Source organism: Colletotrichum karsti (assembly GCF_011947395.1).
Source record: "Colletotrichum karsti strain CkLH20 chromosome Unknown Scaffold24, whole genome shotgun sequence".
Taxonomy (NCBI): Eukaryota; Fungi; Ascomycota; class Sordariomycetes; order Glomerellales; family Glomerellaceae; genus Colletotrichum; species Colletotrichum karsti.
Window position 1 is genome coordinate 723,353 of NW_024065924.1, and position 13,722 is coordinate 737,074.

The 13,722-nt window shown below is 54.8% G+C and overlaps 4 protein-coding genes across 4 annotated transcripts; all 4 read left to right on the forward strand.

Moving 5' to 3' along the window:
• Window positions 1-1,870: 1,870 nt before the first annotated feature.
• Window positions 1,871-6,799, forward strand: CkaCkLH20_07705 (WSC domain-containing protein; the record flags this gene model as incomplete). Its single annotated transcript, XM_038890422.1, has 6 exons — window positions 1,871-1,989; window positions 2,130-3,292; window positions 3,350-5,361; window positions 5,413-5,500; window positions 5,551-5,853; window positions 5,904-6,799. The coding sequence occupies 6 exons, from the start codon at window positions 1,871-1,873 to the stop codon at window positions 6,797-6,799; spliced, it is 4,581 nt and encodes a 1,526-aa protein (XP_038744472.1).
• A 969-nt stretch (window positions 6,800-7,768) lies between these two features.
• Window positions 7,769-9,391, forward strand: CkaCkLH20_07706 (carboxylesterase; the record flags this gene model as incomplete). Its single annotated transcript, XM_038890423.1, has 1 exon — window positions 7,769-9,391. One exon carries the CDS (start codon window positions 7,769-7,771, stop codon window positions 9,389-9,391), a length of 1,623 nt encoding a protein of 540 aa, XP_038744473.1.
• Window positions 9,392-9,896: 505 nt separating this feature from the next.
• Window positions 9,897-10,562, forward strand: CkaCkLH20_07707 (uncharacterized protein; the record flags this gene model as incomplete). The annotated part of the gene is made up of 1 exon (XM_038890424.1): window positions 9,897-10,562. The coding sequence occupies one exon, from the start codon at window positions 9,897-9,899 to the stop codon at window positions 10,560-10,562; it is 666 nt and encodes a 221-aa protein (XP_038744474.1).
• A 2,035-nt stretch (window positions 10,563-12,597) lies between these two features.
• On the forward strand, window positions 12,598-13,692 carry CkaCkLH20_07708 (uncharacterized protein; the record flags this gene model as incomplete). The annotated part of the gene is made up of 2 exons (XM_038890425.1): window positions 12,598-13,327; window positions 13,388-13,692. 2 exons carry the CDS (start codon window positions 12,598-12,600, stop codon window positions 13,690-13,692), a joined length of 1,035 nt encoding a protein of 344 aa, XP_038744475.1.
• Between the last annotated feature and the right edge of the window lie 30 nt (window positions 13,693-13,722).

Here is a 13,722-nt window from a genome sequence, read left to right on the forward strand (position 1 = left end):
TCATGGAAATGGACTCTTCTTTCCGCGTGTCACCGCGTGGGCTAGGAGAGAGAGCTTGAGGATGAACGAAAGAAGGAAGAAGGGCGGAAAAATCTTTCAATAATGGCGCTAGATGGGACGAGGCTAGAGGCTCCTGCAGGTTACTTCTGCGCTGCTATTTACAGCACCGCCCCAGGAGGGGCGGGTGTTATTGGCACATGTGCTACATAATAAACCGCCGAGCTGATGTGCAGTATCTGTTGGTGACATGGCTTGAGGTATTGCTTCTTGGGTACAGACTTCAGCTTGGCAAAGCCGTTGTGATTCACCTGGATGGGACATTGTTATCAGTCAGATCAGTCTCGGTTCCAGTTTCTTCAGGCGACCCTGAATGTCTGATGAACCAAGACCAAGGCCAACGTCAATCAATGTCAGCATGGGAATAACATTACGCAAAGACCTCATTCCCAGGCCACTCGCGTGTTCCGCCTGGGCCACGTTCGCCCGATAACATTATGGACCTCATCTCCATCACGGACGGAGACTCTCCAAGATGGGCACAGGGAAGACAACTTTGTGATGGAAAAGACGGGACTCTGTCGACTTTGAACAGTGGATGAAGACCAGAAGGCCTTGTCTCGGGTCATCGGCGAATAAACCGAGCCACTCTCGCAGCGAGAAACCAGGTGAACCAGGCGGCGGTGTGGAGCATCTCATTTAACCGTATCTGCCATGAATCCACTGTTGTTTTTCAATTCTTGCTTGATCAGGCAAGTCAAGAAATCGGGGGTGGAATTCCCCGTTTTCCCTCCTCCATCTCTCGATTCTCGGCCCTCCTCCTCCTCGCCTCGACCCGACTCCTACTGTCGCTCTCCAACACCATCTTCATCCTCTCACCCTTGACCATGTGCCCCAAAGCATCGGGCGGCGTGGCGATCCTCAATAAACGACACCGACTGTCCAACACCACCATGCGTCCACAATCAAAAAGAATGTCAGCAGCGCAGCCAACTGCAGCTGCAGCCCAGCACCTCGCGGTTGCATCGCATGCGGCATGTCCTTCGTGTTCCCTTCTAGTGCTGAGCCAGCCCGCCTAGACGACTCTCTCTTCCCTGTCCATGGGCTTGATCCCGAGCAGGGTCTGCAAGCCTCGAGGCGGCGCGATCGTCAGGGGGTTATGCCAGTCGCTCTCCCCGACGTCGCCTTTTCATGCCCATCTTCGAGTGTCTTCAAGGCCAATGGCCACAGGCGACAAGAAACTCGGCGCAGGACCAAGCCAATGATACTACTCCTCCAAGCCCACCAGGAACAGCCTCGAACTCGGCCCATCTTGCCGTCCCCCTGCCTCGTGGCCCTTTCTGCCATTCTCCATCTGCAAGTGCGAAGGCCAGAGCTTTCCACGTTCGCCAATGTCCTGCAGCCTGTTGACAAGACGCCGGTTGACTGGTCAGACTCAGGCCCGTCCTTCCACCTCCACGGCCGACCGTCCGGGGGTGTCATGGCCCTGGTCCCGCTAGCCTCTTGGTTCCCCTCTGCCTGCCTTAAGCTATCCCCAAAGACGACGGGCCGGGATGGGACGGAGTGATATGGCTGATGCCATCCATGAGAGTCGTGGGAAGGTCCCTACCCTGGCCCTGCATGCCTTACATGGACCCATGGTTCTTTCGCCCGCCTGGGCTTGGGCTGTGTGCCGACGGACGCGGACGCGGCGACGAGCCATTCGAGTCGAGTCGCAATGGGATTCTAAAGAAATAACATCAGGGAGCCGCCCTCCCATCCCAGCTGATGGAGACGTTTCCCCATCCCCCTCTCTTCGGGTTTCCTTCGTTTTCAGTCGAACCACAGCTTCACGGCCGACCGCGCCCGTGAGAAGCAAGACAAGCCATTCGCCATGGCTCTGACTTCGTGGTTGTTGACGGCCCTCGTCGGCCTCGCTGGCTTTGCCAATGGCCAGGCCTCAACCGACACCATCACTTGGGGAGGCGACAACTCTCGTGCTGGCTATCAAACGTAAGTTCACACTCAACCCGTACCCCACGATGTCCCCGGCGCCGATCGTTGGGCTGTCGCAATGGCAGCGCTCCGCTCGGTGGGGGAGAGACATCGTTCTCGAGACGAGACAATGGCACCTAACGCGACTCGGCATCAAGAACTCACAACATGGACCCCTCCATCGTGGGGAGCTCCCAATTCGGCCAGCTCTTCCGCACACTTCTTCCTGGGAACTACGGCGGTTACACGGAGCGAATCTTCTCACAGCCTCTCGTTTACACCCCAACAGGCGGCGACGGCACACAATACGTCTACGTTGCGACACAGCAGAATAATGTCTACAAACTTAATGCCAAGACTGGCGAGATCATTACTTCTCGCAACCTCCACATCCCGTTCCTGACAGCTGATCTCGACGGCTGTGTCGACATCAACCCTCACGTCGGCATCACGGCTACAGGTGTCATCGACCCAACCACCGACACTCTCTACCTGACGTCCAAGACCTACGTCGACCAGACCCAGCCCAATGTTGCTCAAGGTCGCCCTGCTGGGCGCTACTACATCCACGCACTGGATGTGAACGACCTCAGCGAGCGACCCAACTACCCAGTCGATCTCGAGGGCACCGTGGCGAGGAACAACCCGATCCGAAGCTTCAACGGCGGTATTCACCACCAGCGTCCTGGTCTGCTGCACGTCGGCCAGTACATCTACGCCGGTTTCGCCTCCCACTGCGTCCAGTACAATTTCACCGGCTGGGTCATCGGCTGGGACAAGACGACTGGCGCACTCGTTGAACGTTTCGCAACCCAAGGTGACGGTGTTCCCGAGACGGTCCCGGGTGCTGGTATTTGGATGTCTGGAGGAGGTCTCGCTTCCGATGATGCCGGCTCTCTCTTCTACGCCAGCGGCAACGGCTATGCGTCTCAGCTGAGCACCATCCCCGTCAACGGCCGCAACCCGCCCACCGCTCTCGAGGAGGCCGCTGTCCATATGAGTATCGGCGATGATGGTAGTCTCAGTGTTACAGACTTCTTCATGCCTTGGGAGAAGCAGGCTCTGGACGGCGCCGACAAGGACTTGGGAACCAGTCCTCTGCAGATCCTTCCCAGCACTTTCTCTTGCGGCGACGTTCGTCGTATCGGTGTTGTGACAGGCAAGAGTGGCAAGACGTACTGGATCAATCTGGATAACATGGGTGGCTACCGCAATGGCGCAAATGGACTGGATGCCGTCATTCAGGTCTACCAGAACGACAACTCTGTGTATGCTGGCGCTGGCGTTTACCCGCTTGAAGGCGGCTACATCTACATTAACGGTATGTGTTGATTCCCTCATCTCGTCGCCCCGGTTTCACATTCTAAGTTTTGAACAGTCATCCAGTACCCCACCAACGTCTTCAAATTCTCTTGCGATGCCGGCGTCCCGTCTTTCACCAAGGTCGCGACCAGCCCCATGAACAACGCCTACATCCTCGGTGTTAGCCACGGCACCGTTACGTCTCTCAACGGCCAACCTGGCACTGGTCTTCTCTGGACCATGGATGTTGAGGGTTCCCAGTTGAAGGTCTTTGAGGCCGTTCCCAAGGACGGCACTCTGAACTTGGTCAAATCTTTCAGCGTCCCGGGTTCAACCAAGTTTGGTAGAGCTGTTTTTGGTGATGGTATCTTGTACCAGGGCACCACGCTGGGCTATCTGTATGCCTTCGGCTCACCCGTCACGACACCTATCGACTGCACTTCTCCGAACGAATTCGGCACGGTCGACGTCGGCTCGGAAAGTGAGGCTCGCACCATTACTTGCACGGCAGTCATTGGCGTCACAGTATCCGACATCGGTTTGGATGAGACCCAGGATTTCGAAATCAAGAGCGCCGCGACTCTGCCCTTGACCCTCACTGTCGGTCAAACCTTCACTGTCAGCTTGGCTTTCAAGCCTACCACTGTTGGCTTGGTTTCTTCAGACCTCATCGTCAACACCACCAACTCGGCCGAGGGCTACAGCCAGGGTACTCACGTCAGACTCACGGGAACTGGCCAAAGTGCTGGCCCCTTACTGGCAGTTACTCCCCCGACCATTTCCTTCCAGGGGGTCATCGCTGGTTCCGAGGGTAACCCGGACGAGACAGTTCTCTTCACCAACCAGGGCAACTCGGCGCTGTCAATCACCGATGTCCAGTTCTCCACGACAAGTGCCCAGGGGCCTTGGACAACCTGGAACAGAGAGACTGCTACCCTCACCGTCGGGAAGTTTACTCTTTCCAACATTCCAGCGAGCATCCCAGCCAACACTGGTGTCACGGTCCGCATCACGTTTGACTCTTCCGTAAGCGGCGATTTCGGGGCTTACCTCAAGGTCAACTCGGATGGTGGCAGCAAGGCCTTCACCATTGCAGGTTCCGCCGGCCCTGCTCCTGTGGCACTGATCGAATTCCAGACGCCAGACGGCACTGGTTGGGTTGAGTACGACCCTAACGTCAACTTCAACTTTGGCAATGTTACAGAAAACACCTCAAAGTCGCTGAAATTCCGCGTCACCAACGCTGCTCCGGCTGGAGGCGTCAAGCTCATCCTGACTGTCTCGAAGCCGCCGTTTGGCATCCCAGGTATCGTATCAGCAGCCAACACAGTCGACCTCGGCGAGGGTACCCAACTTGCCCCTGGCGAGAGTGCTGATGCGACCATGATCTGCGCTGTGCCAAAGACGCAATGGAACACCGATTCTTACAAGGGTACGGCTCCTTGGACCATGAATACCAATGACCCCAACTTCGAAAAGCACTTCTTCACTTTCGAGTGCACAGCTGTCGCCGAGCAAGCGCCACCTCTTCTTCCTGACGGCGATGGCAGATACCGCTACATCGGCTGCTACAAGGAGAACAACCCCGGTCGCCAGCTCGCGAACCAGGTCTACGGAAACCCTGCCAGCACCAATGCTATGTGTATTCAGACTTGCGCTGAGAAGAACTACATCTTCTGCGGCACTCAGTACCACACCGAATGCTGGGGAGGCCCCAACATCCCCATCGAGAAGGTTGATGAGCGTAATTGCAACTTCGACTGCGGCGGTGACCTCAACCAGATTTGCGGTGGTAACGGCTTTGGTGAACTCGAGGGCGGTGCTTTCTTCTCTCTGTTTGCTGACTCTCTTCAATGGGATGGCAACACCACGACTCCCACACCCGGAGAACCCGGCACCCCGAACCCCACGGGCCCTGAAGTCAACCCCGGTGTTGGCCAGTATGTGAGCGAGGGTTGCTACACCGAGGCCACCGACACTCGTGCCCTTCCCAACCTCGTCGATCTTGAGGACAAGACTGTTGCCAACTGTATTGCTGCCTGCTCCGGTCGCAAGAACACGTACGCCGGATTAGAGTATGGAGGAGAGGTGAGCAACTAGCATCGTGATCGTCATTCCACAAAGCTAACATTCTCATAGTGCTGGTGCGGTGATTCTCTTGGAGTCGGCGCCATCCCCGCCGCCGCCGCCGACTGTAGTATGCCTTGCTCTGGCAACAGCAGTGAATGTGAGTGATCCGCCACACTGTTATGGCATCAAGCAACTGACATTTTCAAGACTGTGGCGGACCGTCCAGACTCAACTTGTACAAGCTCGATGGCAACTTGCCCGTACCGACTAGCAGTGTCCCGACTGGCACAGAACCTACTGATACGGCCACTGCCACTGCCACTCCTACTTCGACTGCCCCTCCGGCGAACGAACGTGTCGGCGATTGGCTTTTCCAAGGCTGCTTCACTGAGGGACAAGGTGTTCGTGCTCTTCCTGCTCGCACCTATGCCAACGACTCCATGACTCTCGAGTCTTGCGGCAGCTTCTGTGCAGGCCTGAAGTACTTCGGCACTGAGTACGGTCGCGAGTGTAAGTCTTCTTCGCCGTTCATGATGAAACAATTGCTAATAAGTCAATAGGTTGGTGTGGCGAAGCCATTGATGCCACCTCAGTCGAGGCTCCTCTGACTGACTGCTCTTTCCCTTGCGCTGGCGACAACACCCAAAAGTGCGGTGCTGGAGATCGTCTTCAAGTCTACATGTTCTCCCCCGAAGGTGTCTCTACCACCACCGCGGCTGCGACGACGACTGAGGCCTCTTCTACCTTCACTACCTTGTCCATTCCTTTGAACCGCACCATTGAGGCTCAGACCTTGGCCACTCCTTCGACCAGCGTGGAGGTTTCTACCACGCTTTCCGTGTCCACTCTGACACCTTCCAACTCGACCTTTACTACCAGTGCTACATTGTCCGCTACCTCTTCTGGTCCTGTCCTCGAGGAGATCGATACTACGTCTAGCGCAGCACCGACCACGACTGCTGCAGTAACCACTTCTGCATCTTCAAGCTCCTTCCTGGCTGCTCAAAACACCACCGTCGCTGCTACAACGACTTCCTCTTCAACGACTTCCTCCGCAACTCCCACACCAACTGGTCCTGTCATCGTTCCTGGCAACGAGAACTTCACATACTACGGCTGCTTCTCGGAGCCTGAAGTTGGCCGCCTTCTCCCCACTCAAGTTCTCAATGACGGCGACGAGATGACCATCAACAAGTGTCTCAGCGCCTGCTACGACAAGACATACGCCGGTGTCGAGTACGGGCGCGAGTGCTGGTGTGGTGATGCTCTCAGCCTAGGCGGTGCGGACGACACGCGCGCCGCTGCCAATGAGACCAGCACTGACTGTTCTTTCAAGTGTCCCGGTAACAGCACACAGCTTTGTGGCGCTGGATCTAGGATCAGCTTGTACATCCTCACCGAAGAGCTTGAAAAGCTTGAGAAGCAGAACGCCACTGCTCCTGTGAGGAGGTGGTGATGATGGAATGGAAATAACATTAATGTCTATTCTTCGTAATCATAGACTAGGGACATTGGTCTATGCGGATATGAACGCAGACCTTTGCGATACATAATTTTGATACCTCTTTCAAGTAAACAGCCCACCATGTTCTTGCGAAGTGTGATTCGTGAACTCCTTCCTTCCTCTATGGCTGTCACGTCGCAAGATCCATCCACGTAGGTGGATACAGCGCGGCGTTCATGTGGTGGTGTTCTCACGGCTGTAGGCTTCAAATTGAGTCTCGATGTGGTCACATCAACAAGCTTATTAGCACTCGTGGCAAAGCTGATAAGTTAGCGAGCGGGAAACGGAGCAAAGCCACATGGTTCGGCGCCCAATTCTAGAAGAATTGAAAACATCATGCCACTTCCCGTCCCTAGACACGTCCCGCCCCTCTGGTTCGCGCCGTTCTTAATGCCATTGAGCGCCAAGACACGTCTAGTCTGGGCCTTCGCCAACACCTAGCGTCCTCGGCGTGTCTTTCCCAAATACGGCTCCCCCATGAAGTCAGGCGAGAAAGGAGAAGGTGAGCCTCCGCGTCGGCATTCCGTCAAGTTTCTTTAGGGTCAGAGACATGATCGGTTGACGAACCCGAAAGCGGGACAAGCCATCCGCAACCGGTATGTAGGTCGGGCAGCTCCTCTTCTGGCCAGCTTTAGCAACGGCATCGTCTTGGTTAGCTTGGTGTTGGTCAAAGCACATCGACGAGGTTAGCTCGATGGGATAAGCGCGATGTCTTAGATGTTGTCTCTCGCGGCACAAAGGCCTGGTAGCTCTGCGTGGCGTCAGAAATATTGGAAGTCGGTTGCTCCGATGGTGAAGATGAATCGTTGACGATAGATATATAAGATGAGGCAGAAAGACGGTTATGAAGCGTTGTAGGAAGAAGCATCCACTCCCAATTCCATCATCCATTCTCTAGTGCCATCCCACAACTCATCAAACATGGCCATCGTCCCCCAGGTCTCACTCACCCAACTTCTCCTGTCCTCCACATTCCTCCTTCAGGCCCTAGCCGCTCCCGCAGCCAACGTCGCCGCTCCGACAGTAAACATCCCCAACGGCGCCATCATCGGCACCACGACGCAACCCGCAGTCCCGGGAGCAACATACGCCAATGCCTACCTCGGCGTCCCCTTCGCCAAGTCTCCTCCGGAGCGATTCTCCGCCCCGGAAGCGGCCGCCGCGTGGACGTCCCCGCTGTCCGCGACCTCCTTCAAGCCGGCATGCATCCAGCAGTTCTCGGATAGCGGCAACGCCCAGATCTTGCAGAAGGCCATCTTCGGTAACCCCACCGGTCCTCTGACCCAGGAGAGCGAGGACTGCCTGTACCTCAACGTCTTCACCCCTCCCACCGCCACGTCCTCGACCAAGAAGGCCGTCTTGTTCTGGATCTTCCCCGGAAACCTGCAGTTCGGAACAGCAAGCCTGCCCATCTACGACGGCGGGGCTCTCGCTGTTGCACAAGATGTGATCGTCGTCACTACCAACTACCGCACCAACATCTTTGGCTTCTCCAACTCGCCCGATATCCCCGCGGGTACTCAGAACGCCGGTTTCCTCGACCAGCGTCTCGCTCTGAAATGGGTCCAGGACAACATCGGCAGGTTCGGTGGTGACCCGTCGAAGGTTACCATCTTCGGAGAGTCGGCCGGTGGAGAGTCAGTCAAGCAGCTCCTCGCCAACCCGCCGAGCCCGCTCCCGTTCTCGGCGGCCATCATGCAGTCGCAACAGGCCATGCTCATCGGATCCGGTTCCGACAGCTACAGCAAGGTCCTCAAGCAGTTCAACTGCGCCGACGTTACCTGCCTGCGCCAGGTCTCCGCCTCGGACATCAAGGCCTACATCGAGTCCGCCGCGCTCGTCTTCCCTCCCGTCGTCGACGGCACTTACACCAACGACGTCCGCAACAGCATCAAGATCGGCCAGTGGCCCAAGATCCCCGTCATGATCGGCACGACCCTCAACGAGGCCCGGGCCTTCCTCGCCGTGGAATCCCTCAACGACGGCTCCGCCGCCTTCACCAACGCCCTCTCCACCGTCGGCCTCAAGGACGCGACCACCAAGAACTCGATCCTCTCGCAGTACGCCCTCAAGGGCATCAACGACCCGTACCTGCTGGCCGACAAGATCATCACGGACGCCGTCTTCACCTGCACGACCTCCCGCCTCGCGACGTTCCTGGCCGCCAACGGCGTCACGACGTACCGCTACCGCTACGACCCGACCTTCGCGTCGACCAGCATCTTCGCCAACGCCGGGTCCTACCACACGAGCGAGATCCCGTCCGTGTTCGGGACGTACGCGCAGTACGGCAAGTGGGGCAAGGCGACGGACCAGCAGGCCAAGCTGAGCTCGTTCATGCAGGGCGTCTGGGGCGGGTTCGCGAAGAACCCGGCCGGTGGCGTGGGATGGCCCAAGGTCGGCGGTGGTATTCTCGGGTTTGATATGGGGTTGTTGGGGTCTGGAGGTTCCACGGGTGTCACGACTGCGAACTCGGCGATGGCTGCTGATTTTGTTTGCCCGCTGTACTATGGCCTTGAGGATGCGATGGGTTTCTCGTGGTAGTTCTTCGGTTGGTTGGAAGGGTGTTACGCCAAGGTTAAAAGTGATTTAGACGATGCTTTATGAATAATTGGGTAATCATAATTTACAAGTAATAATCAAGGATGTCAATTCAGCCATCGATTCTCCATGAGGGGGCAAATTAAGGAAATGTGATCAACGTTTTGCTACGGCTAAAGCTAACTACATATCATGGTGTATTGATACATTCCAAAGAATGGAATGGCCATGGACCGGCGATGTGGCCGATCGGCTTGTTAGAATAGACTCCGGCGTTGTACTCGGAGGGACCCGCAGTGCGAGGTCCGGCCGGCGGACAAACTCGGTCAATAACTCGGGGCGTTAGTCGTTGACGTCACCCGAACGGCTCCCTGGCATCGAGAATCTCCCACAGCAATGTCGCGATAACAGATAATCCATATAATACTGGCAATTGAATTCGTCCAAAGTAGACTGACAGTTTTTTTCTCCCTACAACGATATCCCCTGCAACTAAAGTCCGTGCAACATGCCAGCCCTCGACATCGCCCTACAAGCAACGAGCATCTCGGTATCGCTCGTAGCCGCAGGCGGCATTGCAACCCTCACCCTCTTCGATGTACCCATCCTCAAAGCCCAACCAGCATCTCGCTCCCTCCCTTCAATCAGATGGCTCTTCAGCCGCGGCTCGCACATCTTCCCCGCTGCGGCGTTCGTCTCCGGGGCAGGTTTCGGCCTCCTCGCCTTCCGGTCCCTACCGGCCGTCAGCCGGTCGGCCCTTCAACTTTTCAAATTCACCGCCAACAACGCCCGCGCCAACGGCTACCTCGGCGCCGGCGCGCTGAGCTTGTCGATTGCGCTGTTCACGCAGGTCATGATCCCCAACAACTTCGCGCTCATCAAGAAGAATGAGGAGAAGGGCGGTTCGAGAAGTGTTGACAGTGCGAAGGGTTTGAAAAAGCAGGGCCGGTTCAAGCCTGGGCAGAGGAGCGCTTTGGATTCGGTCAATGGTGAGGGGGAAGTGAGTCAGTGGACGGATCTGAGTGGACCTCAGGAACAGACGCCTCTGCCTTCCACGCCGGAGGATGACGAGATGGTGAGGGAGATGTTGACTACCTTTGGGTGGCAGAATATGACTAGGGCGGTTTTGATGGCTGCTGGGGGTGTTGTGGGTATTGTGACGGCTTTAGCGTAAGCATTCAAGGTTGTGTGGCTACGAGATTGTCTTGGAGTGACGGAATAAAGAGTATGAATATGACGGGTAGGACAGCATCATCGGCTCATGTTAGACACAGCTCACAGTAATTGCAACAGAATGTTCTCGAAAACATCAATATTTATTTTTGCAACTGTCGGTATTCGCATAAACGTTGCTCTCGGGTCTGCTTACGTGAGACATGCTCACTCCCGCCCGGACGAATGCATCGTGAATTTGATGACAAGCTTATTCATTGAAGCCTTTCCTAAGAAAGAAATATCATTTCTTGGCAACAATTGGAGGATCATTAAGCTCATCAAGCTGCGCAGAAGCTGACAAATGCGATGCCGCTGCCAAAGTGAAGTTCCCTACGCCCCTCCAACTGTGTGACCTTGTAAATGATACTAACAACTGTCTAGCATTTACTCATTCTCTTGAGTCTGCACACGCGTAATAATTCTTTCTATCGTCCCACGATGCCGCCGCGTTTCCATTTCGTTGACGAATCCCATCCGGCAAGCCCTGGGTCGGCCAGGTCCCGCAGGTCGGCGGCACACTCACACGCTATCCGCGAAGCTCATGCAAGGAAGAGGCATCTCCGAACACATGCCTATCTACATTCAAGTAATGAAGAAGGCGGGACGAGATATCTCTCTTCGGACAATGACGTGATTGTCAGATTTCATGTGGACGTTTCGCCAGGCCCTTTGAAGCTTGATAGCGTCGGCGGTTTCGATCCATTTTCAACGTTTCCGAGATCTTTATCTCGTGATGAGCGTTTCCTTCTTGATTATTGTAAGAGCATATGCCTCACATGGCATCACTACCCGTCGCCTGAATGTCTCGCGCAATAATCCGTCAGTCACCGTCTGGCTTACATTAGTGATCTTGGGGTCTAGACGTCAAGATAGTGGTGCCTGCTTTCATAGCGCACTGTGCAATCTTTAGCTATCCCGGAAATCACCAGGATCAGATATTACGAGAATGGGTCGGACTCGCCACTGACGACGTCAACCTCCTGAACGCCATACTCTTGGGTGCTTGCCGTCATATTTCATTGAACGAGCCCAACGGTCAAATCTTCACACCAATAGCGCTGCAGTACAAGTCGCAATGTATTCGGGCTTTAAGACACAGGATCCAAGAAGAGCCGGAATCTTTTGATACCATAACGATTGCTAATACCATGGCGTTGGCAATGGATGACGTGAGATGAAACTCCCTTGTAACTGAAGGCTATGTAGCCGTAATCCACTGACAACTCTTTCTATATCACAGTTAGCTCTGAAGGATATTCCTACCTCACGACAACATGTGAATGGGTTGCAAATACTGGCTCACATTCAAGGTGGACCTCGCCGTTTAGGACTCACGGGCTTGCTTGAAACGATCTACTGGCGGTTATTGAGCGGATCACTCGAAGGAAGCACCAAAACTACATGTTGAGTTAATGTTGGCTGCCTCGGGGGGTCAACGTAGAAACAACTTGTCCATGTCGCTAAGGCTACTTACGCGTAGATATCATTCTACGATAGTGGAAATCCGCGTGGGAACTCTGCAAATCGTAGTCAAGGAATTTCGTATTGAAATCAGAACTCTGAAGAACCAGTTGTAAATCTTACTCATTCGAGTCAAATAGAGCATACTCTAACTCAAATCAGTATGAGTAGTTCCATTACGGAAACTAGCTTAACGATTTCGCTGGATTAAATCCTACTTGATTCGTCATCTCCGCCGGAGCGACATATCCTTAATAATGACCCTAACCTGCCAAGACCTGTTCCTTCCCTTTTGGGAGTTGATCATAAGATGAACAGATTCCTAGCCTGCATATGCGAAGTCCTCTTGTCGGCGCATAAGGACAAGCGCTGGTGTTGTGCAGTTCCGCAGATATCTTTCATTAGACCCAAATTATCTATATAAGAGACTTCTAGGTCTTTTCTTTTCTAGATCTAATATTTGATAGATCATACCATCAACAACTATTCTTTGTCACATCTGCTTCATAAAGTCACTCCGAGCCGCCAGCATTATGTCCCAAGCTCTCAAGACCACCATCCCAGCCGGCTCCTGGGTTCTCGTCACCGGCGCAACAGGCTTCATTGCCAGCAATGTCATTCGAGAACTGTTGAAACGCGACTACAAGGTCCGAGGCTCTGTTCGAGACCTGAACCAGGCATCGTGGCTTGTGGAGCGCGTTTTCAAGACAGCTTCTGACGAGGGTGACTTCGAACTTGTCCCGGTCCCGGACCTAACCTCAAAGAACGCCTTTGATGAGGCCGTCAAGGGAGTGTCTGCAGTGATGCATGTAGCAACCATCACCAGCCTAGACCCAAACCCGGCTAATGTCGTCCCGGGAACCGTCGACGGTGCCCTTTCAGTGCTGAAGGCCGCCGCGAAAGAGCCTTCGGTCAAGGAGGTCGTCTTCACCAGCTCCATCATGGCTGCCGTCACTCCACTTCTTGGTGACAGCACGCACGTCGTTCGAGACACGTGGAACGAAAAAGCTGTAAAGATCGCTTGGGCACCTCCTCCCTACGAAGAGTCGCGTGCGTTTATGACATACGCCGCCAGCAAGGTCGCCGCCGAGAAGGCTGTCTGGGACTTCGTCATCAAGAACCAGCCTCACTACACCGTCAATTCCATCAATCCCTCGGGCGTTATTGGAGAGCCCATGCACCAAAAGCATTCCGAGTCTCCAGCCAACTGGCTACGACATCTTTGGAACGGCACCAGAGAGGCTTTGGACGCCTATCCTGCTGGTAAGTCCACCTCGAAGCATGACTTGAGCCTAATAAGAGACATTGACTAACTCCATACAGCCTACTTTATTGACGTCAAGGATGTCGCGTTGCTTCACGTCGCCGCCATGTTGGATCCCGAAGTCAAGAATGCCCGGCTGCAGGCGTGGGGTCGCAACTCCAACTGGAACGAATTCCTGGGCATCTTCAGAGAGATCCGCCCAGAGCATGACTTCAATGAAGATTATCCCGAGGCACGTCATCTCGATATTACTACAGATCAGAATGAAAGTCTGTTTTTGTTGAAGAAATGGGGCAGCCAGGATGGATGGAGGTCTTTGCGGGATGCATCCGTCGACGGAGTTTGCAACACATACTTCAAGTAGTGTTTCAGATTCGTACATTACTTTATCTTG